At 34.9% G+C, this 26738-nt stretch overlaps 1 protein-coding gene across 3 annotated transcripts in view; it reads right to left on the bottom strand.

Annotated features, from left to right (window-relative positions):
• The window catches only part of LOC144453778 (uncharacterized), an 88562-nt gene that overhangs the window by 26436 nt on the left and 35388 nt on the right, over positions 1-26738 (bottom strand). For 2 of the 3 annotated variants that reach the window (XM_078145130.1, XM_078145132.1), the window contains exon 2: positions 4619-5286. In XM_078145130.1, coding sequence (XP_078001256.1) covers positions 4619-5240 — 622 coding nt within the window. In that variant the 5' untranslated portion in view covers positions 5241-5286. Of the gene's footprint in view, positions 1-4618; positions 5287-9374; positions 9479-26738 lie in introns of those variants that run through there. The other variant, XM_078145131.1, reaches the window with a different exon arrangement.

Below are 26738 nucleotides of genomic sequence, written 5' to 3'. Positions count from 1 at the left end.
AGACAAACTTCTATAATTTGATAAGTCGATCAGTGTAAGCTCTTACACTTGCTTCACCTGTTTCCATTCCAACCGAGTCGAAGCTAGGACCTTGCATGCCTTGAACGTACAAGGTGATGATTTGTACAAATATTCGATAAGGGAGCAATCAGTTTTTACGGCTGGGGGTGTGTCGGTGACATTTTGTTTGTGTTTGACTTAAAGGTAGTGAACCAGGGAAGATTTATACATTCCAAAACATAGAACCGAGTTTTTTAAGAAAAGTTTTACCTACAGTGGTGTAAAAATATGGAACAGTTTACCACTTGACTTAAAATCATGTCCCTCACTGCAGGCTTTTAAAAGCAAATGTAAATATCATTTTTCAATTTCAAGTGATTCATAATTTCAGTAGTGTATTGTTGATGTTCGTCTATTTTGTTATTGTACCCATTATATTTTTGCTTGTTTTGTCCTCATTTGATGTGTGCAGTATTTAATGTATATATTGTATATATTTTAATGTTTTTCTCGACACTGTGTGAGAAGAGCCACTGGCTCAACAGTCTATCGAGATTAAATAAAGTCTAATAATAATAATAATAACCCCCCCCCCACAATTCATCAACAAAAAACCAACCTCCCCCTCTGAAAAATAAATAAAACACATTGACCCCCCCCCCCCATCTGTTGGCAAAAAACATTATTCCTCTTCTTGCAAACGCCACTTTATTCTCAAATTATAATACCACACACTGCATAGTTAACTTTACGTGTTTCATATTCAATAATTTAAAATGTATCTGGTAAATTGTTAACCAAAATCCATTGCTTCACATGTATAAAGCTCTTTAGACAGGAACGTTAACCCTACCCTATAAAAAATATGATTGTCTGTTCACTGACACACAAAATATACATAGTCTAGTAATCAAACGTTCTAGGATATCTCTCTGATTGAGTGAACTATAACCACAGATTAATTCAGCTATCAAGTACAATATTAGAAATGGAGTTAATATAATTGTAAACCCATGTCCATAACTTTCAATGCATGTACACACGTTGACCAGTTTGCACTCTTCAAGGCACTTGTTTGTCCTTTTCATAATATTAGTGTTCAGTTTAATCATGGCACTGACTCAAAGCTCCCCTCCCTTCAATGACCAAACTGCTAATGTTAAAGAAAAAGTTTTTTGAACAGGGTTTGATATATTTCACTGATTTCAGAATAGAAATGTCTTAAAAAGGTTTTCTGTACTACAGTTGTTTCAGAAGTAGATCACTAATTCAGTTCACTTACTACTAGCTATGTTGTCCAGGATAATACCAAGGAAATGTAATATTATGATCTGCTGACAAAATTTCACTCGTAGTATACAGTCGCTTAATGATGGATACCCGATTTACGCTGTAGCGTGTAGCGTTTCATACTGCGGTTAGAAAAAGTCAATTAAAAGCACATATAAAGAAATGGGGACAGTTTTTGAAATTGGTAACTAAAAATAGTTTCCAAACTCGACTTCACTCCGCCTTCGCGATCCCCTACATACCCGCGATATGTACACTAGTTTCCACGGCAAATAATAAACACAATTCAAACTGTCATAACATCGCTAGTATGCAGAAAGTTTACATACGTTATGGTAAGCATGATACCAGTCTATACTTTGATTCTATACAACTCGTTTACGGCAGCAATACCCTTTATGTAACACTCGGTTCAAGAATTTCATGATGTCCGCCACAATGAGGTGAATTTCCATGGCTCTCAAGTTTGTTGGGTTTCTCAAAATATAAAACTCAGATCTCGACAGAAACTTATCGATATATATTTCAATATACGTACCTTTTATACAAGCAAGCAGAATACTTTGAATGATCTAGAACAAAGCCAATCAATGTTGGAAAATTGAGGAAACTTTCACCCAATTAAACCAGTGACTAGTGCTGAGTACGCTGCCCAACATTGCAACACAGTAACAACATTTACTTATCTATCTCATTTGCATTGTTGTGATAATGTGTTAATACAAATAAATGCACGCGTTCTGGCAGCAAACTCGCGAAAGATTTGTATTTTAAAAAAGAGAAGAATTTCAATTTTGATGAAAGAAGAGATGGTATGGATTTATCTTGGTGAATTCTCCAGCAAGAATTTTCGGTAGAAAGCTGGTGATTTCACTTGGAAGTTGGAGCTGACCCGGATTGACCGACGATCTCCTCCTGTATGCTTTCAGAAACAGAAATATACAAGTAAAAGCAAGATTTTCAATTTTGAAATAGTGAAAAGATGGTATAAAGTTATGTAGGTTAAATCTCCAGCACGATTGCCTGCAGATGCGATCTTATGGCCAACCACACATGTAATAATGGGAAGCTTTTATAGAAAGTTGTAGGATAGATCTCATGGTAGGCATTTTTAAGGCCAAGAAAAAATTGTTTTCTGGTGAGTCTGCATCGATCTTCTTTTTTCCCATGTTTGTCTAGCCAATGCAGACTGCAGAGATCCAAGGGAAAACAAAAATAACTCTCCCTAAATTAATTGCTACTTCAGGGAAGACAACTGCACAACTAATCATGAACAATTAAAAAAAATTGTGTCATCACACCACTTTAGGCAATGTTTCCTGAACAGAATCAACTACTTTCTTTTGTGTGGCCACCGTGTCCAATTGCCGAAAAATGACAATATCTTATTAAAACTGAAAGCTACATCAATAATAATTTCAGGACAGATGCACTTAGGTATCGCAAATGTATGTACCAAATTATATTGAATTTGAAGCTTGCACCCTTGAGGTATAGCCTAATTACCGAAAACCCTTAATCAGGCAAATTACTCATTAGTATTCATGGGTGTTTACCAAAACCTAATCAGTTTTTGCCATTACCCTACGGAACATGTCTACCTAATTTCGTTCGAATTGATGCAGCCGTTTTTTAGAAAATGGTGATAGAGACATACACACAGACACACAGACATTTCAACCCCTAATACATCTCCTTTGTTACGGAAGGAAACGAGAAATACTGAACTAATCACATCTATCAAACAAGACTAATGTGGGGGATTTCTGGACCACTTAAACTATAATTATGTCGTTCAGCCATGCAATTAGTAACCGTTTACATCACATCATGTATGCAATTACAAACCATTTGAAAAATATCGCTTGATTCCATCCAAATAATGTTTTCTGGAAAACGTTTACAGATACACAAGAGTAAGAAATTATCCCCCAAAAGTAAGGGTGTCAACTACATGAGGCAAAGTCATGGCCCATGCTTTAACTTGGGCCTGTTTTTATCCACATAATATTAGAAAGTGTGGCTACAACTTTGGTGCAGAAACTCCCTACTGGCACAGGTCGGTTTAACATAGCTAGTGTGGAACGATTGTATGCTAATAGGGGTGTTCTTCCAAACTCGTTTAGTTTATCCCTTGTTAGTGAGGACATCGTTTGCAAAGTTCTCCAAAATACTAAATCTGCAAAAGCCACTGGGCTAGATGGCATACCGGCCAGATTCGTAAAAGATACAGCCGAAATTATTGCCCTTCATCTACGACATATAATCAACTTGTCACTTAAGTCGGGTAAAGTGCCCAATGATTTGAAGAATGCACGAGTAGTCCCTTTGTATAAAAAGGGCAATAAAACTGATGTCAGAAATTACCGTCCCGTGTCTATTTTCAGCATAATTTCTAAAGTCTTTGAAAAAGTCGTACATGATCAGGTGTCTAAGTATGTTGAAGATTCGAACCTTCTGTATATGTATCAATCTGGGTTTCGTTCGTCTTATTCTACCGATACGTGTTTAATGGTCTTAACAGATCACATGACTATGCATGCTCCTACTGGTACAAAAGCCTAGCCCGACGTACAAAATCTAAACTACAAATCTCTCAAAACAAACTGATCAGATTTGTGTTAAACTTGCATCCAAGAACTCATATATCCTACACACACTTCAAACAACTAGGATGGCTTCCTATTGAACAACGAGTTGAACAGCTAAAACTAAATCATGTTTATAAAGTGCTGAACGGTAATGCACCCAGTTATCCTTCCGATCATTTCAGACTAACCAGTAGTAGGCATCCATACAACACCAGATCTAGTTCTTCCTCTATTTATATTCCAACCTTCAATACTCAGAGTCAACATTCATTCCGTTTGTCTGGCGCAAAAATCTGGAACAGTCTACCTTCGTGTATTCGTAATGTCAGCTCTTTGCAACTTTTTAAGAAAAGTGTTAAAGCTTTTTATGTACGAGAAATTGTCTGAATTGGAAGAAAGTGAGTTCGTTTATTTACTGTAGGCTGGCCTTGCTCCATATGCAGTAGCTGGGTCAGTTTTTTAGTATATTCTGTCTACTATGTACTGTTTTTTTCGGCGTGTTTTTATGCTAGGTAATGTTTGGTGTGGGAGGACCACAATCATAATGGAAATAAGTTGTTAAAACTTTTTTGTGTTATCCTCGGCAAAGATATTCCGTGCTGTATTTGTTTGTTTGTGAAAGCTGTAGTGTTATTTCCGTTTTTGTTTTGTGGTTTGCTGAAGATTTTTTGCCAAATCAAATCAAATCAAATCAAAGCAATTTCATGAAATGCATGTGAGTTCATTTCCATACTTACGTCGTAGATTATCTTTTATCACATACTCATCATATCCTGGGTCCTTCATGTCTAATTTCTTCCCAGATAACGTAGACCAATCGTCGTTTGATTTCTTTCCTCTGCAGAAAAAGTTGAACTCATTACCAGGGATGCATCGATTGCCAAAAGCAGCAGCTCGACTCTGAAGTTTCTGTCTTCGTCGTTTCTCTATGCAAACGGGATCTATCGCACCACTGATGTCAGTAGGACAGTCCTGAAGACCAAGAGGAGCTGGTCGTTTCGATGGAGATAGAAGTTCTGGGGCAGGTATAGTGATAGCGTTTTTAATATCTTGAAATTCTTCATTCTCTCTACGGGATCTACACCACCAACTCAGTTCCAGACCAGGAATACACCTGCTCCGTTTCACCTCTGCATCTATTATCCAATCGGGGATAACATCAACCTTTTGTTCCAATTTAGATTCTAGAGATTCTAATTGCTTGACGAGCGCCCTACAGAAGGCGCCATTGGATTTACCTGGCCCACAAAGAGCCAGTACGGAGTTGCTGAGTTGAATTCCATGTACGGGTACATCACAGAGAATCACCAACAATATTCCAGTACATAGAATACCTACTTTACTGCTGTACGTCTTCATCTTGCCAATATCGTTTATTGTTGTGCGATACTATTCACTCTAGTGACTAAAGAAAGACAGAAATTGATTTAGTAAGCTTTTTCAAATTTAGGTACCAAAATGTATTAATGGATTTATTAATTAGTTTCATGTCGGAACATTAAAGATATATAAAATCAAAGATAAATAAAAGGCTCTTGATAGTTGATAGTTGATAGTTATTAGATTCATTATAACAAGAATCCAATTAGTGGAAGCACCCTGGAATTAATTCAACGTCATACAGTTTAGTAACAACATTATGTAAGTCAATTGGTCAAATTATATTATATTTATCATTTCATGTCGTCTTTGTGTTGCTTTAAAACATGATAAAGTGTGTAGAAAGCGGATGATCATTGCACAGAGGTCGTAAATTATGTCATGGAAACTCTGAGCCCATTTAATAACCATGGCTATAATTGTATTTCGACATAAATCATATCAAAACAGGCTAATTCCTGGCTTGTAAAAGTGAGAGGGATAGGATATGTCATTCGACTAATCTGACGTTCAATAATTATTGAAGAGGGGGAAGGGGTGGTGAACTTGTACATACAGCCCAAAAGCATAGTACCATCTACCACTTACCACCTGCCGATGTGATATTCTTGGTCGGGCAGGGGGTGATTGAACTCTACATTCAGCCAAAAAAGCTTCCCAGGTATATTATGCTGATGTGATATTTTCGTACAGGTAGGGATGGCCGATCTCTAAATAATGTGTAAATACAACCTAAAGGCTTATCACGTATATTATGCCGATGTGAAAAAATACTTCAGGTCAATTTTAAACCAATCGAGTGGAAATGACAAAATCTCATCGTGTTGAACACAAAGAGCGAAAGGACTTCTGAAACAATTATCTATCGTAAACTGAAGGCCAATTTTATACAATTGGACACCCTTGGTACAACAATTGCAGTATTTTTGGAGCTTTGAAGTTTCAAATGTTATATAGTTATCACGAAAACAATGTCAATACAATAGTTGTCAACAATTGTTCAATTTTACTTACCCCATCAAATTAGAGCTCGAAACTAGTTTTTTTTTGGCATTACATCTTTACAATGCAAACGTAAAATTGCAGATAGTTTAGCACATGTATTGATGGTTAATGAAGTGCATGTGTCCTTTAAAGCATAGCTTAAAATCGCAATATCCATTTGCATAATTACAGATTTTCGATATTTAATATAATCAATATCTTAATTGTGCTATCTTCAAATTTGATATAGGGGGTGATGTACGTACACGAGTATAATAGCTATAGCTCGGAATTGTCCATTCCAACAGTATGTGTATGAACAAAGATCTATGGTTTCGAAATTTAGGAAATTGAGGTCATGAAAGTTTACTGGAAGGATTTTGTTACCAGGACAAAGAGCAACATTCGTTACGGTGTAGACGTATTACATATTACAGGACTGTGGTATGAGGTCACAAGAAATGCGTAAATGTCATTGTAACCTATCAGTACAGTCTATATTTGCTAGTCATGTATTCAGCCAGGGGAGACGTTGTGTGTTCCGATCATGAAATTTCATTGTTGAGACGACTGTTTGTTTAATTTTTTTCTGCTTACCATCGAATGTCGAATGGCTACTTTAAAAGTAACTGTTATGTGTAACTTTGCTACCACTAAATGTACACAATGTACATTTCGTGACTCTCTTGTGTCTATACACTACGTTTCCTCTATAATAATCTTTTGGTAGTAGTTGTGTCATTCTTACAATCTCACGTTTTTTATCAAGGTACTTTCCATGAAAATTTAAATTATAGTAACATTAGGGAGACAGGGAATAAGTGTTTTCTATTCATCTTTTCACCAATCATGTCTCAGAAGATGACAGACAGTAACGATGACACAAAGGGAAATATCTAGAAAATAGAGGTGATATGTTCGAAGTCAAATATGCATTTCAATCGAATGTAGCCTCTTTCTGTTTCTCAACTTTCTTGCTGATGATAAGCGGCAATTGCTTTGGTTAAATGTAAATATAAGTTTTTGTTATGAATAATCAAGCCATTCTTTAAAGAGAAATACAGGATAGGTTTACTCGTACATGTTTCTCGCAATGACGAGTTTGTTCTCTGAGAAAATCGATTCCTAATTTATGGCGATAGGCAGACGGACACAGGTGTTCATCAACCTACGAGTGCCAAATATCTCAATAATATCAATCTATGGGTATATTGATATCATATCTAGCAAAAGCCTAAGCTTGAATAAAGGTGTCAGTTTTGATGCAAAGTCTACTTAAGCTTGAGGCCAGAACTGTTGGAAGCACGATAACTCGTCTCATTGTAACTGTTCTAAGCTACTTAAATATTTAAATGCAAAAAGACATTGCTCGTTTGATTTATGAAAGGAGTTTAAAAGGGGATTTTAAAACACTTTCATTTTCCGAGCTTTAGCAACAATTCAGCTGTAAGGTGTGTTTTTTATTGTAAATCGCTGACAGGATACTGCAGGTGTTAAATTGAATGCTAGTGTACATCGAAATCGTTATTTATTACCAATTTACAAAATGTACATCTCGTGACGTACACCACCACATTACGGTGTAGTACTGTGACTGGAGGACTCTATCATTTTTATCTCCCGTAAGGGTACGGGGGGTATTAAAAGGGGAATGTCTGTCTGTCCGTGTCTGTGTCATTATTTTCTAAAAATCGGCTGGCTCATTTGTAATGAAATTTGGAATATATAATCCTTAGGGTAATGGCTAGACCTGAATAGGTTTTGAAACAGATCGGTTAATGTTTAATTATATAAATTTGCATATTAATGGTTCGAGCAGACCAAATCCGAAACGTTTGTTGAGTATACAAATACTATATATTTTTTAGATCTCCCCATTGGCTCTAGTGCGTTTACATTTCAATTGAGTTATACCTTTACGAAGTTCAATTCCGTGAGAGAATGCAATGAAGACAAATGTGTATGCATGAACCATGCATGTAAGTGTAATGGCAAGATGGCGTCCATGACGCCATCATGTCGATTGTATATATTGTAGGTAGCATTTGCTGTGATTTCGGGCTTCTTCTTCTGTGTTTGTCCTTTTGGCACTTGGTTATATTTAGATCTGTATTGCTAAAATACAAACTAAGGTACACACTCTTTAACAAAACGAAGAGTAGTGTATCCTTATGGGAGGAATTCAGTTTACATCTGGTAATGACAAGGAAGGGTTCTTTAGGGCAAAGAAAAAGAATTGTTTCTGGTCAGCGTGCTTATCACTTAAATACCCACGCGTCGGTCCAGCCCATACAATCTGCAGATCCAGGGAACATAAAATAACTGTCCGTACTTCAATGACGACAACTGCATAGTTAATCATGAACAAGCAAATGACACATCTGTCCCAAATATACACTTGCAACATAGTACTAAATAAAAAGAACAGTAACTGCCATAAATATTACACTGAGTTACAGGTTTGTTGAAATTAAAAATAAATAAATAAATAAATTCGCGTCGTCTCACGACTTTAGACAACATGCCCTGACCAGAAATACTTTTTTGGCCTAATATTACTGTCATTAATACTGAAAAACCCATTGAATATTGACCTATGCGTTATTAGAAACATTAATGAATGTTGATCGTTGTCTAGTTAGCCCAGGTAATGTAAACAGTTACTGTAAGCTATCTATAGTAGTAAACTTCCTACAGCTTCAAATGTGACACAATGCGGAACGGAAATTGAATTGTTTATAAATTGTTTAAAACTGATATCCGTTGTACCCGTTGTCAGAAACGCCAAAGGCACCATGTTTTAAGAGCGCTGAAGACTTGACTATTTTGTATGTCAATGTTTTCAATAACACGTCTACATAGTCGAAGGAGTTACATATATCTGGCGATGGGTATTTACCATGCCTTGTGTATTGAATACAAATCAGGTAATATTGCTTACCTCATCAGTATCGTTATAGACTACTTTTCTCTCTATATATATAAATAATATCGCGAAAATTGTCTCGCAAGAAATAGTGGATACGGAAACAAACATCAATGACACAGAGACTATCTGGAAAACAACGGAAAACATAACTACCTGAACTAGACACTCATATATGAAAAAAAATATAAAAATCTACTTACCCCATGTGGGCTATTCTAAACTTGAGCGTATTCGGAACCACACAACTTTTTGTTAGGCCTTAGCCGAAATGAAGGACGCAGACAACAGGAAAGTGAAAGTAAGATCATTCGTCAAATAAATTGCGAATCCATTGAACCCTAAGCGTCCGTTTGGAACACATGATGACGTCACCACACAGCTATTTATAGGTTGACGTAAGCCGTTTTTTACGCTTTTACTACTTAAAGGTGTCTGCTATACAATTTAAACAACCTAGGGGGCCACACATCCAGTCTGTTATAGAATTTAGTATGGTGGTCAGTACAAAACGCAGGTACGGCCCAGGTACAGGCCAGGTCAGGTCAGGTCAGGTCAGGTTAGGCCAGGCCAGGCCAGGTAAAGACTGGATATTTTTTTATTCACATTCATGTTCGGATCCAAAGACCGGTCGTGTTTTTATTTACAATATATGCATATTGGTTTTCTTTTAAAATTTCACCTTCACTTTATAAATGCTAATTCAACAATGCAAGTACTCGAATATGTTCAGATTCTGTTGAAAATGTCTACGTCAAACTATATCTCTCTTGACAACCATTAATTACTCATTTTAATTACTGCTCACACAGAGCAGGCGCATTTCAATGTGTCATAGAGTGTGCAGTAGACAAGTAAAAATTAAAACCTATTTGTTTACATTGCATGAAATCCACAATTACAAAGCATAGAATGTAACCATCACCTGACCTGATTTTTTGTGCCAACTTTCATTGACCTTTGATGCATCGTATATGTTAGTCAGGGTAACCGAGACTGTGTATGTATCAATATATAGTAAAGCATAATTTTTACGATTCATATGAAGATTCATATAAATTAAATCTAATAAAATTTTCTTATTATTACTCACTATCTTGTAATTGTGGAATTCTAATGGCTATTGCTATACATGTTATATTGCCCACTGAATAACCGTTGACCTTTTCATCTGGAACATGTTTATGTAAATATGACATCGCAACTAAAAATTAGGGTGTACGGTGGGCATTAATTTTCAATGTTTACAAACTGCCAAAGCCTTATCTTCTGAATTAGGGTGAAAGATGTCCAGTCGTGAAACAGAATCACCTGCTAGATCATTATTTATCTTCAGGGATGTCACACTTGGACTAATATCCCAAGACTGTTGTTCTTGAGCGAGCACTTGTCAGTTCATTTAGCCAAACCAAATTGATACATTCTGTCCTAAATATATTGCAATGTTATATTTAAGTTTATATTTATTGTGCTGTGTTATCAATAAATACTGAAACTGCACGAAATGCGACTACGTTTTACTCTTGAATGCACCCAGAACGTACAAGAACAAGTATGTAATCTATGTGAAAAATGTAAGTCCTCGAACAGAAGATACTACTTGCGTGGGGATTTTGAAACTAATAGAAAATCTACACCAAATATTCGCAGATTCACAGCTTTGTAGGGGGAGTGAGTCACCCTGTTTTTGAAATTGGCAGTGGGTCATGTTGTTTTGAAAATTGTGGATAGGGGTGATAGTGTTTCAGATTGTGATGGAAGAAAAAAAATCCTTTTCTGCAATGGCATATAGCCTTGTCTGAAATGTGGTACATGTAAATATTTGTTCTTGTCCCTGTTTCTTACATGAATTCTTTAATATTAGTTCAAACATAACTATACATATACATATACATGTATTACATTGCTACCGCACTGGTTACAGAACATGTCATGTAAATACTTGGCTGTTTCACAATCAATGCTTCACTTATATTGCATTTTGGGGCAAAAGTGAACTTGGAGGTTTCGTAATGATAATTTTCATAGATAGTTTATAAAAAAGAAGTTAATCTGAATTTTTCTATTCGTCAGTATGAACTTGTCAGAAGGGATTAATACACTTTCTATTTTGGACACTACATGTTATTGACGCTACAAATCACCACATCTCATCAGATTCCAGTTTCTATTATACACTAGGTATGACCACCTAAAGTTCTCTAACATACCAGTGACTTTATTATACATGCATTATTAATGCCCCTATGCCAATGTTATGTGCCCATTTTATGTGACATGGGAAACTCTTTTAAAACGTACATTTACGTTAGCTGTTCGAAGCTTGGAAATATTATCTCAAAGGCTATGAATAACCTAAACATTGCCTTAGCAGAAGCAAAAAACTCCAGATCTACCAGGGGGTAACCCCAAGGACTCCCTAACCTCGAGAGGTCGCCCATATATTCAGCAAACAATCAGATGCACCGACAACCTTTTTACTGCCATAATGGTATTAAACCTTTCTTAAATATTTTCGCCCTATTCTAATTTGAGATGATATTGTCTTTTCAAGATGTGAAATGTTTGCCAAGATAGTCTAAAATTGCCTTAATCTCCAAATCTCCCAACTACCATTAGATGTGCTGATCTTTACTGCATGTATATATAATGATGCCATTTAACTTTTTAAGAACATATTTCAACCCTCAGTGTAAGTTATAAAGAATAGTTTGTGATACTTGCTGTCTTGTAAAGCACGGATTAAGTAATTGCTTGAAAGGGTCAGAATAGTCTAAATATTGGCTCCAGGGCTTCTAGGGGAAAACCCCCTAGGACCCTCATAAGAGATGTACATATTCCCTTCTCAAGCTTTCCCCCACCTTTCACTGTCAAAGATGCTAGTAAACTACTTTTGGAATATATTTACGCAGTGTAGTCAATTATAATTATGATAGTGCTAACCCGGGATGTTATAAAGTAGATGCAAGACTGTCAAGCAGTCCACACTGAGTCACGATCAAAAAATACCTGTCATGTGAATATTAAATATAGGCGAGGAGGGGTCATCATGTTTTAGAATTAAATGATGGGGGTCAGCCTGTCTTTAGTTTTACAGAGAGGGGGTCAGTGACTTTTTGTAGGCCTGATTTAAGAATCCACCCCCCCCCCCCCAGGCTGGAGAAACTGACCAGTCCCTGAAGAAACCTGAATACCGAGAGAAAACCTGCATTGCACGGTAGAGTCAAACTTCTTACCTAGAGCGTGGTAAATTTAATCAGACCCAGCCGACACCTGGTGGTTTCGAACCCAGGCTGCAGAGGTAAGAGAATGATATATATATTTTAAAGTCACATTTGGAAATTTGTACCGTACATTATGACTTCGAATGAATTTTTGGTGTGGAAAATAAAAATATTTCAGACTTTGTCCAGTTTTTCGAGACCAGCAGGCATTTTGAATACATAATGACGTTACATGACCAAATTATGATTTTGAAAGTCCTCTGTGTCACACTGAATGAAAAATATATGGTTATACTATATAATGAGCTGTCAGATTGGACACATGATCCTCAGTAAATGTTACTTCCACTTTTTGAATTACCACATACAGTACTTGATGGAGAGAATAGAAATCATTGCATGACTACATATTTGTTTGTTGTTTTATATTTGTATTCTGAGCCACAACAATGTGGTATTGGGAGCAATGGAATGATAGGAAAAGTCACGAAAGTTGTAAATTTCACCATCAAAAGGCAAAAAATGCTGTGTGTTGGAGGCCAATTTGAATATTTAATTAGGTCATATGACGAATATTTGGATATTTTTACATTCTCTATCTCTAAAAAAATATATGGTTATAACAGGTTATACTTCGCCAGTTTTAACAAAAGGATTACTGTAACAATAAGTTCACATTTTTGACTTCCATGCGAAAGTGTCAAATTACCATATGTTTACTATATACTTGATGACTGAACATCATAATTCTATAACTAAAACCTTATGTATTATGCGATATTTGCATATTAATGCCAATAAATGATGACTTTGAGACAAGATAAAGAAGGGGAGACAAGCTCCACGTGGAGGAGTCGTAGTGAACAGCCATGTCGTGACGCCACTCGCCTGTTTGAGTGACGTCACGTCATGGAAGGTGTGGTACCCGAGTTTTGCCAGCCACCAGCGGGGGTGTGTACTGCAAACAGGGTGGAACATTGGGTAGTGCAGGGTCTGCGTGTGAGTCTCGCACTGCCATGGTCTGTTGGCATAGAATTTTAGTTTTAATGAATATTTTGCATAATTAATGATTTTCGGTAATTAGGCGTTATCCTAAGAATGCACACTTCAAATTTTATATAATTTGGTGCATATAACAACCATAACAATGCACAGACGTTTGTTGCCATGGCCTTTACTTTTAATGAGTAATTTGAATAATTAATGATCTTCCGTAATTAAGCTATGTCACACTTCAAATTCCATATACTCTGGCACATACAACCACCATGACAAAGCACATATCCTATAAAGCCTGTTGATATAGTTTTTAATGTTAAAGACTAATTTGCATAATTAAAGATTGTCGGTAATTACGCTATTTGTTAAGAATGCAAACTTCAAATTTAATTTAACTTGATACATCAGTTAACCATAACAAATCATACGTATTTGATGTAGTTGTTTATGTAGTTTTTAATTGTGATATGTAACTTGTATCAATAATCATTTTGATAATTAATGAGGCAATATCGTTTGAATACAATATTTAAATTTCAGATAATTTAGTAAATGTATTGATGCTAAAGAAGTGCATGTGTCATTTAAAGCTTGATGTTGTAACTTATAAACTATATGGTTAATTTGCACGATCAATGATTTTTTCATAATTAGGCAATATATTAACTATACAAGCTTCAAATTTCTAGTTTCATATAATTCAGTTTCTAATTAAGTGGTACACCATGTAAAATAGCCACAGTTTAGAATTTTGCATTCCAACAATGTACGCCCAAAAATATATGGTTTTGCACTTACGGGAGGCATTCAGGTTAAATCTGGTTCTTTATCGATTTCAAAACTATATGGTTATACCAGATCATCCATGGCCAGTTTGGACTAAGACACTCCTGTAATTATAATACTTTTACTTTCTGAATGCCATGCAAATATCAAATTACCATTACCATATGATTATCATATACATGATGACTAAAAATGATAATGTTATAGCTAAATCTTTACACATTATGCAATATTTGCATATTATTCCACAGGCTTGTAATTTTGAGGAACAAAATGAAATGAAAAATCAAGATAATTTTATGTTCACCAATGCATGCATCAAATGAGAATGAACCACAAGTTTTGACTCCAGTTTAAGAGTCAAGTGTATTCAGGTAAAATGTTATTTAGTTTGAATCGCAACCACTTATCAATGCTAATGCTAAGTAATTATATTAACTGTATATCATGCCTTTAACTTATGATAAAGCGAATAGGGGCAAACAAGCAGTAATGTTTGTGTTAGCCACACATTTACTTGGTTTCGTTAATACGTAGAACGGACTTTGCTTATGTCACTGATTGAATGATAGAATGATGTGATGAATTAAGAAATATTACCTGGTATACATGAATACATGTGTTGAATGTATAACATTTAGAAGTGTACGAGGGTAATCGATCGTAAATTTATAGACGACATTTGGCAAACAGACTTAATTGAAAGAACCATATCATTCAAAGATCGTTTACACTTCCACACATTGTATACACATGTGATGTACTGTAATCAAAGAGTCACTTCCATTTAATATACTTGACGTGTTATTAAGGACGTGCGGTGTTAGGCATTATTTTGAAGGCTAGTGAATCACAGATTGCTGCTGCTTAGATATTCTGATACCTACTCTGAAACTATGTAACTTGCTCTATCCTTCACAGAAAATCTACTTCTAAGAGTATTTAAATTTATCAGTATTTCCTTACACTGAGTGATTTCAATGTTGACATTAGTCAAGTCATGTGACGTTATGAACATTTCGATAACATGAATCGGGTACAATTTTATCTTCTGTGACCTTGCATAATAATGATAATGATTTGCATAACTAGTATATAAATATTATTTATATGACTTTTTTTTACCAATGAGATGGATGATATGTCAACTGTTCAACATGTTCGTACTTTGTTTTTTTTGCATGCTTGGTTTTAATTTGAATCATTGATGTTTTTTCCATGGAGTAGGATACCTAGTTATTATTTCATACAATTTCAGAGAGCTTGCGCTGTTTGAAGCTTAGATTCACATGAGTATTTTTAACTCTTGTGTTACCCAGTTCTTCACCTAGTTTATGATTCTAAATGTATTTACATAGTCGCATATATTCTTCTAGCTGAACTACATCTTTATGTTAGAGTTTTCGATCAATGTTGAGATAATATATTTGACAAAGGGTTTTTATTTTGCAGCCAGTCGACCCGTTATGGTCGTTCTCCAGTGATTAGAAATATGTCCTGATGTCGATATCGACATATTGTTTCGATCTTGTTTACCTTTGTCATCAATTATGCCTATGGTACAAACATATTGAGATCTTATCTGTGAGTTTATCACATTCCGGTATTGAATAAAAACAGTTTTTGTTTTTACGAGACATGAGGGATTTGCTCGATAGTGCAAGTAGAAACGTGTCGATTGCGAAGATAATATGTATTTATTTTAAACCAAATGAGATGTGGAGCTGATTTTTTCCACTCTAACAGTTAACTACAATTTACATGCGCATGTGTTGTGACTTCAGAAAATACTGATGAAGCCATGGTGGATACCTGGCGAAAGCTTTGGTAAGCTAATTAAATTTTGGTGCAATACAAAGTTAAACCTATTAACTTACACTGAACCTTTGCACAGATGAGTTTTCATCATACAATTTACAACGTTATCCACCCAGTATTACTTCGTTTTAGGAGAGGTTGTGTTCTAGTTATATCGGTCTGTCGGTCAGTCAGTCAGTCAGTCAGTCAGTCTGTCTATCCGTCAGTCAGTCAGTCTGTCTGTCTGTCTGTCTGTCTGTCTGTCTGTCTGTCTGTCTGTCTGTCTGTCTGTCTGTCTGTCTGTCTATCCGTCAGTCAGTCTGTCTGTCTGTCTGTCTGTCTATCTGTCTGTCTGTTTGGCTGGCTTTCTGTCTGTCTGTCTGTCTGTCTGTCTGTCTGTCTGTCTGTCTGACTGGCATTGCCTGCCATCGTCTCAATAATCAATGTCGACATTATTCAAGTCACATGACATTATGAACATTTCGATAACATGAACCGGGTACAATTTTATCTTCTGTGAATTTTGCATAATGATGAGAATGATTGCATGACTAGTGTATAAACATTATTTATAGGACTTTTTTACCAATGAGATTGATGAGTATTTCAACTGTTCAACTTGTTTGTACTTTGGACTTTGCTTGCTTGGTTTTACATTGATGAGGATCTCATGGCTGACTTCCAGTGAACAGACAGACACACAGAACATGCTCTCCATTCCCGTGAGTTTTTCATAAGTTCCAGCAAGTTCTGACTGTTACTGTCTTATGGAACAGTAGTATGAATACTTGAAGTACGTGCTGAGGATTTTTCACAACTTAGAACACATTTGACATCAAGATTTTTTTGAAGGTCTAGTTGTCTATATCTACTTACACTCACCGTGTTCAGAGAATGGCAGACTCATTACCAAACAGTGGAATTGACACCTATGGTGCTGATAAACAAAGTCAAGAAACCAGTAACCCAACTATTCAAAACGTTGTCGGCAGTGAAGATGATGTAACCAGAAATAAGAGTGAAGAATCAGAAGTTATAACAGAACATTCATCATGAATGGAGCAAATATACAAAATTTACCTCCACATAATGCAGTATGGGCACCTCATCCTGATGTTGCAGACCTCAGCCCAAACGAAGGCAAAGAAAAAAATGTACCTTCTCATTATATGCAGTTGCAAGCGATAGGAAGACAGTCATATTCAAAAGTTGGCTTGAAGCTGACCCATTCGTCAATGGATTGAGTCACAATTACACAAAGGGTTCCATTCAATTGATGAAGCAAAATTGTACCTACAAGAACATGGTGTATCACCAATCATCCATCCAGCAGTATACTACCATGGCAAAACCAATCATCCATCCAGCAGTATACTACCATGGCAAAACCAATCAGATCCAGCCTCCATACCCAGAGACCATGAATTGATCCATACCACCAACATGACAGATATAACTATACAGTGACTGTACAAGAACACAGAATTAGCTCTCCAAATCAAAGGTCCTTAGGATGTTTCAACTGTGGAGAACCAAGCCATATTCAGTGAGTTGGTCGTCATGGAGAGAAACTCACTTGTTACAGTTGCTGTGTACCAGGTCACAGGACAAAATTATGTCCCCAGAATTACAATCAGGACTACACTCAGGATTACTAAATTCATGGCGACGATGAGTGTGCCGACAAAAAACGAAATGATCAATATATGTGTACCATGTTTACATGTGAACAACTCTTATAGTAGAAGTGTAGACTCTGGTAATCACTATATGGACTCGTAAGTTCATGTACCATGTCATGTATCAAAATTGAATAATGAAAATAGTCGACGTAAATCCAATGGTTAATTTGGCCTCAAATAGAAAGAATCAACATGCTTGTGATGAACTTTGGAATTATTGGCTAACGTCTGTTACTGAAACACGCCATGAAGTTATGGGATGAAAACAGTAAATGTAATAACAATATGATAATAACAATAACAATAATATGAATAGTGAATATGGCCAAACGTTAGGACACAATTATTTGGATCATAAGAAGTGCACATAAAATATTATTAAACAGAAACAAATTGAATGTAAAGTCAAACAGCCCATCAATGTTTCAAAATCAGGTGGGAAATCCAGTAAGAAATACTGGTCATTATTAAGAGGTATAAAAGAAAGATCATAAACAACAGTAGTTCTCAACCAGGAATCAAATTTAGTTCTAGAAAAGAATAAAGTTAAGGATGTGTTCACTGATTATTTGTAACATTTAGGTGAACGGAACCAGATAACAACTTGTCCTTAAACGATATTTACAGGGAACAAGCAAAGGATTTTGAGAATAAGGTGATAAAGTCTGTGTCAAAATTTGAGAAAGAATCAGTCAATAACAATAACAGGTGACACTATTACCAACCTAATTCCAAATCTACAGAACAATAAGGCCGCTAGTCCAGATGCACTAACCCATGAAATTATTAAAGGGGGTGGGAAGGTTATCAGTTAGTCATATTGTTAGTTATGTTTAATTTATATAAGGAACTAGAAGTTGTGCCAACAGATTGGGGGGGGGGGATATAATTATCCCACTACATAAAGAAGGTGACACAAGAAATCTTGATAAGTACAGAGTTCACCGAGTTCAGTTGTGGGTAAATTATACAATGAAATTATTGAACAAGAAGTAACAAGTTTAATTGGATCAAGGAACACACTAGGTGAAATACAAGGAGAGTTTAGGAAAGATAGACAAACAATTGATCAAATATTTGTTTCAACAATTCGTAAATACAACCAGAAAACATACATGTTTGACAGACAAACGAAGTGGTTAATTTGTAATATAACTATAAAAGAGGCAAATGAATACAAGTATCTAGGGTACTGGATCACTCGCAACCTTTCTGATCATACTCATTTTATGAAAGTGTCTAAGAAATTTGACAATTTATTCCCCATCATGAAATCTATTCTTGGTAGCCATGTTAACATCAATAGGGTTGATTTTGGACTATCTTTATGGAACCACATAGTGCGTCCTACACTTGAATATTCAGGTGAAATACTCATATTAAGTCAAACTGACATGGACTGTTTTGAAAACATGCAATGAACATTGGAAAAATTCATATGGAAAGCATGTAGATATACTGCAAATGAAGCAGTTCCGGGTGACTTGAATACAATGTCAAGTAGATTTGAAATCTGGAGGAAATATGACGAAACTGTCCTGGAATTGGCCGAAAATTGTGACCTTAATATCGAGAAAGACCAAATTCGAAATCTTTGAGAGAATAAAATGAAACATATCATATCTGTAAAACCGATAACAGGCTGACCCCCTATCACTTAATTCTAATACATACTGAACACCCCCGCCACCACTACACACACACACACATATATATATCATATTTACATGATAGGTATTTGATGATGACTCAGGGTGGACTGATTAACTAAATATTTTATAAGATAGCATCATACTAAATTAGCGACTAAACAAGGTAAATATGTTGAACAAAAATAAATAGCATCTTGACTGTAAAAGGTAGGGGGAAAGTTTTAGATGAGAATATGTAGACCTCTCATGGGGTTCCAAGCGGTCTTGCCCTAGAAGCCCTGGAGGTTTTTTGTTCTTAAAGCTTTTTTAGGCTATTCAGACTCTTTCCTTTCAAATAATAGTTTTCAAGCTTTACAAGTCAGGACCAACATGTAAAAAGCAACTACATAGGGTTGAATTATTAAAAGATGTTTAATTGAGAGTTGGAGAGTTTCTTTACTTTAAGAGACTTTAGGGAGCGATCAGTTTTTACGGCCGGGGGTGCGGAAAATAAGAGGGGGTCACCTCAATTTGGGACTCAAAGAAGGGGTCATCATTTTTACGAAGTTAAAAAAAGCATGAGCCACGCTCCTGTACTTAAATGTTCATACATTTAATATAACTAGGCAAAGCACCTAAGCTCGCGCAGGGTAGATTCATTTGTGACTGGCTGCCTCACGATGATATCGAAGATAGCATCGTGTGGAGATTGCACATCGTATATAGAATGCGCATGTTTATTGTGCATGTAACTAAAAACATTTATTGTGCCATTAAAAGAGCTATTTTTCCTCACTACATACTGGCGTTGTATTCATAGCACTACATAATACTACATACGGATTTGAAATTGATTGTGCTGTGCACAACAATTTTACCAATTTAGTTAGAATGGGGTGGGGATAGGGGCTCTGAGGCCTTACTAGAAGAATTAGTTTTTTTAACTGTTGATCTCATCCCTAATGTGTTGATTTGTCATACATGTACAAACTACTGAACTGTTACTTGGCATAGCTATAGTACGAACTACATGTCTTCTTATCAAAAATAACCTTTCTGTGTTTGTGTTTCACTTATTGTCTGATACCTGTGACCATCACCAAATTGGTTTAATGCATGTTACCTGGTTATATTTGAAACCCCCTTTTCTTGCTATTATTTTACACCATAAACTACCAAGATATATTCCAAGGTGAACACAACATTAATCGGATTCTTGGAGAATATATATTATGTACATGACTGATACACACCGTAGCCAGGACTTCTATAGTACAGACAGTGTGCAAAGGTATGAGGAGAATTAGATTTTACATCTCCCGGGAATATCTAGTATCCACATTGAATGGCTGTATACTGCGAGTAAAATTTTGTTAGCAGATTATATTACATTTACTTGGTATTAGAATGTATTTATTTTCAAGGCTATCATGTTGTCAGCAATATACTGGACAACATAGCCAGTAGTAAGTGGATTGAATTAGTAATCTAGTTCTAAAACAGCTGTAGTACAGAAAATCTTTTTTAGGACATTTTTTTATTTATGTTTTGAAATCAATGACATTTACCACGTTTCATTATTCAAAAACTTTTCAAAAACATTTTGGTTAGAATAAGTAGTTTGGTCAAAGATGTGAGAGGAGTTTTGAGTCACTGCCATGATTAAACTGAACAATTATGAACAGGACAAACAAGTGTCTTGAGGAGAGCTGTATCACCCCAATATGTAATAATCAACCCAATATGTAATACTAACCCAATATGTAATAACACCTTAACCCAATATGTAATACTAACCCAATATGTAATAACACCTTAACCCAATATGTAATACTAGCCCAATATGTAATAACACCTTAACCCAATATGTAATACTAACCCAATATGTAATAACACCTTAACCCAATATGTAATACTAACCCAATATGTAATAACATCTTAACCCAATATGTAATACTAACCCAATATGTAATAACATCTTAACCCAATATGTAATAAACCTAAACCAATATGTTTTATCACTTAACTCAATATATTTCACTATTCCAATATGTAATAACACTTTAACCCAATACGTAATGACACTTAGCTCATTATGTGATAGTATGCCACGTCGGAACCATACTTAAAATGGTGACTTGACCTGAACTTTGGCATAGCGGCCTGTTTTAGTTATATATGAAGTCGTAATATGTCATGAAATGGTGTGATTTGTATTGTTGTATTTGTATTGGTCAGTCAGTCAGTCAGTCAGTCAGTCAGTCAGTCAGTCAGTCAGTCAGTCAATCAGTCAATCAATCAATCAATCAATCAATCAATGAATCAAAACAATCAATCAATCAATCAATCAATCAATCAATCAATCAATCAATCAATCAATCAATCGATCGATCGATCGATTGGTCATACAATCAGTCAACAATAAGTCTACTTATCTACCGACCTACTTATTTACTTACGTATACGTACTGGTTCCTACATTATCTACCCAGCAGTACTCTTTTACCCCTTATGTACCAACCCATCAGTTCAAATCATAAACCCATCACTTGATCAAAACGTCATGCTTGAATGAACGAACGAACGAACGAATGAATGAATATTTTTAAGCATTGGCGGACGTACGCGTGCTGTTCAATTGACTTTGTCAAATGGTAACTCAGGACCAACCAGGTTGGTTGGTTGGTTGGTTTGTTGACTGACTGACTGACTGACTGACTGACTGACTGACTGACTGATTGATCGACTGACTGACATACGGACGGGCATATAGTGGGTAGATAACAATGCAATAAAGTAATGTTAATAACTGTTTTCTAACTTGAATTTATCTAGTTCCTAATTCCTACTTCCTCTAGTGTACAAGCGAATGCATGAGTTGTTTGTGATGATGAACCCTACGTTATCTTCTGAGCGACTGAGTGATGAGTGGATGGGTATCATATGCGAGCGAGCAGGTGGGTTGTGAGCGAACTAGTGAGTGAGTGATTGATTCAGCCAGTTAGCAAGCACATAACGAAATAATATATCCATAGCACATAACGAAATAATATATCCATATTAGAGATCTTAGCTAAAGTATATTGACTATCAACAAACTGATTTCTCTAGGAAACATATAAACAGCGATTTCACAACCAATAGGTTGCACTGTTGTGAAATTACAATTCCGTAATGGTCGATGAGCACACCTAAAGTTCTCTATTATACCGAAGCGACTTTATCGTATCTGCAAGAGTAATGTCAATATTACAGATATTACTATGTTGGGTTTACATACGCAACTGAGTTCTTAGGTATACTTGATGTCCTCCAATGCATTTATTGGCTTCAAAAATTAGTTTAAGTTTGTCCGTTAATTAAGTTACTGTATTTATGTATAAAAAGAAACATAATAGCTTGCAAATAATTATCCGTATTATCAGAACATCTCATGGTTTTATTAACACAAGCCTATGATAGGCCAACCAATGATAAGAAAAGAATTTTGGATTCGAATCACAGAAGGAATAACATATCGTTCCGTGTCCATTTGGTGCTAAGTATCGCCAAAAAACGTCTCTGGCATGTAGAATAGGTTCTTACACAGGGAATTTTAATCACTTTTTTTTTTAGATTTAGTTATTTTAGTTATTGAAATCTAGGATTGGTGGAGATGAAGCATTGATAGCAAATGTCCGAAAAATAGTGGATTTTCTATTAATTCACTTCAGGCAATATAAAATACTTTAATACGATCACATAAGATATTTCTATGTAGATGCTGTTCTTAAAAATCTTAAAACTCGGCTTTAAGATGTCGGCAATTTTATTAGAAATGTCAGCGGTTTATTACAAATGTCGGCAATTTCATTAGAAATGTCGGCAATTTTATTAGAAATGTCAGCCGTTTATTAGAAATGTCGGCAATTTTATTAGAAATGTCGGCAATTTTATTAGAAATGTCAGCCGTTTATTACAAATGTCGGCAATTTTATTAGAAATGCCAATAACTAATTATAAATGTCGGCAGTTGTATTACAAATGTCGGCAATTTTATTAGAAATGTCGGGAATATTATTAGAAATGTCAGCCGTTTATTACAAATGTCGGCAATTTTATTACAAATGCCAATAACTAATTATAAATGTCGGCAGTTGTATTACAAATGTCGGCAATTTTATTAGAAATGTCGGGAATATTATTAGAAATGTCAGCCGTTTATTACAAATGTCGGCAATTTTATTACAAATGCCAATAACTAATTGTAAATGTCGGCAGTTGTATTACAAATGTCGGCAATTTTATTACAAATGTCGTTAGTTTATTACAAATATTGACAAGTTTAATTTTTATTTTCATTACAAGTGTACTCATTATTGTTACAAGTCTGTGTAAAATATACAAGAACTTTGCAATTTTATATCAAGTGGCCGAAACAACATTCCGCTGTGCGAAAATAGAACTTCTGGCTTAAACTGAGTTATTCCTACGCGTTTTAAACAGAGCAACCTCATAGCGATGATGAACAGAGAAGCATCATACTTGAAACAGAGCAACCTCATAGCGATGATGAACAGAGAAGCATCATACTTGAAACAGAGCAACCTCATAGCGATGATGAACAGAAAAGCATCATAGAGCAACCTCTGCAGCAGAACACGTCCAGTGAACGAAACTCTCGGAAACTCGTACCGTTGTAGATACGTTCGGTTTTCTGTTTGTACTGAACACACGATTTCAGAAGTTAAGTATATTGGTAGATTACCGAAAATTAGCTATGACAGAGATACATTCGCCGGTTTCCACAGCATGCGACAAATATGTCGTGACTTTGGTAGAGGTAGCTGGATAGTGATAAGATTGCGGGAAATTATCAACAGTAACAGATGGTTCAATGCATGGGTTAATATTCTTTTCACAGGCGTGCAAAATTGGATTTATGTGCGGGAGATCATATGGAGGGACGGGAAAAAATATTAACAAGTTCGTGTTAAAGTTTGATATTTCTCAAATATGTTAATATGTTTTGTTAAATTCGATATGAAGTTATTATATTTAAAAAAAAAACATTTCCAACAACATGAGTTCAGAAAATAGGTCGGAATATTCTTTTATTTTATTTTATTTTATTTATTTATTTATTCTATTTATTTATTTATTTATTTATTTATTTATTTATTTATTTATTTATTTATTTATTTATTTATTTAACATGTCTATTTATTTATTTTAATTATTTAGTTGCAGGCTATTCTGTTTAAATTCAACTTACAGTTTAAAAAGGCATGGAATGTAAATGTAAATGTTATTGGCGATAAAGCAAATATCGAGGGAGTACATGTCAAAATTAAAGGGAGATACGTTTTCGAAGTTGGATAGGTTGTATATTTGCCAACAGTACCGTAACTCATTACGAACATAGTTTTGAATAAAACGAAATTGTTTATTTGTTGACGTTTTCATTACATGCGAATTACACTTATAACCATGTGAATAAGCGTATTGCGCTGTAGTATACGGAGGTATGTGGACGTTTTTGGATTGAAGGATGTCTTCAATAAATTGTTTATGTGTTTGCAACATACTGTCGTAAGTTGTAATATTTATAACTCTTTTGTGCACACATTTAAAATTCCTTGTGTTTACATTTAGTGGATAGCTTAGATAACAGTTATTCATCAAGTCCTAATTGTTTTACTCTTCAGTTAAAGGAGAACAATGTGTTTTTACGGCAAATATTGCTGACACAACATCTTAGGAACAATACAAATCACACCATTTCATGACATATTACGACTTCATATATAACTAAAACAGGCCGCTATGCCAAAGTTCAGGTCAAGTCACCATTTTAAGTATGGTTCCGACGTGGCATATTATCACATAATGAGTTAAGTGTCATTACGTATTGGGTTAAAGTGTTATTAAATATTGGAATAGTGAAATATATTGAGTTAAGTGATAAAACAAATTGGTTTAGGTTTATTATCTTTGTACTCTGCCCTGTAAATTTTGTTACTCTCCCAAATTTTTAAATTATGTATCTTTGTATTTTAACGTATGTTTTGTATTTTTATATTCAATGCATGAAAATCCATTTATGGATGCATTGACCTAGAGTAATAAATCAAATCAATCAAATTACATATTGGGTTAAGATGTTATTACATATTGGGTTAGTATTACATATTGGGTTAGTGAAACATATTGAGTTAAGTGTTAAAACATATTGGTTTAGGTTTATTACATACTGGGTTAAGATGTTATTAAATATTGGGTTAGTATTACATATTGGGTTAAGGTGTTATTACATATTGGGATAGTATTACATATTGGGTTAGTATTACATATTGGGTTAAGACGTTATTACATATTGGGTTAGTGAAATAAATTGACTTAAGTGTCAAAACATATTGGGTTAGTATTTCATACTAGTTTAAGGTATTATTACATATTGGGTTAGTGAAACATATTGAGTTAAGTGTTAAAACATATTGGTTTAGGTTTAATACATATTGGGTTAAGATGTTATTACACATTGGGTTAGTATTACATATTGGGTTAAGGTGTTATTACATATTGGATTAGTATTACATATTGGGTTAATATGTTATTACATATTGGGTTAGTGAAATAAATTGACTTAAGTGTCAAAACATATTGGGTTAGTATTTCATACTAGTGTAAGGTATTATTACATATTGGGTTAGTGAAACATATCGAGTTAAGTGTTAAAACATATTGGTTTAGGTTTATTACATATTGGGTTAAGATGTTATTACATATTGGGTTAGTATTACATATTGGGTTAAGGTGTTATTACATATTGGGTTAGTATTATATATTGGGTTAAGGTGTTATTACATATTGGGTTAGTATTACATATTGGGTTAAGGTGTTATTACATATTGGGTTAGTATTACATATTGGGTTAAGACATTATTACATATTGGGTTAGTGAAATAAATTGACTTAAGTGTCAAAACATATTGGGTTAGTATTTCATACTAGTTTAAGGTATTATTACATATTGGGTTAGTGGAACATATTGAGTTCAGTGTTAAAACATATTGGTTTAGGTTTATTACATATTGGGTTAAGATGTTATTACATATTGGGTTAGTATTACATATTGGGTTAAGGTGTTATTACATATTGGGTTAAGGTGTTATTACATATTGGGTTAGTATTACATATTGGGTTAAGGTGTTATTACATATTGGGTTAGTATTACATATTGGGTTAAGGTGTTATTACATATTGGGTTAGTATTACATATTGGGTTGATTATTACATATTGGGGTGATACAAGAGCAAACTAGTCAATGAGTGTACATGTATGGAAAGCCGCAGCTGTCTTAAGTCTAAAGAAAACAATATATTGACTATATGATGCAAACATATCTTTATATGATGCAAACAATTCATTATATGATGCAATTTATCATTATGTGTGACAGTTATTG

This window comes from Glandiceps talaboti, chromosome 2 (genome assembly GCF_964340395.1).
Source record: "Glandiceps talaboti chromosome 2, keGlaTala1.1, whole genome shotgun sequence".
NCBI lineage: Eukaryota > Metazoa > Hemichordata > Enteropneusta > Spengelidae > Glandiceps > Glandiceps talaboti.
This window is presented reverse-complemented; position numbering and strand designations above follow the sequence as displayed.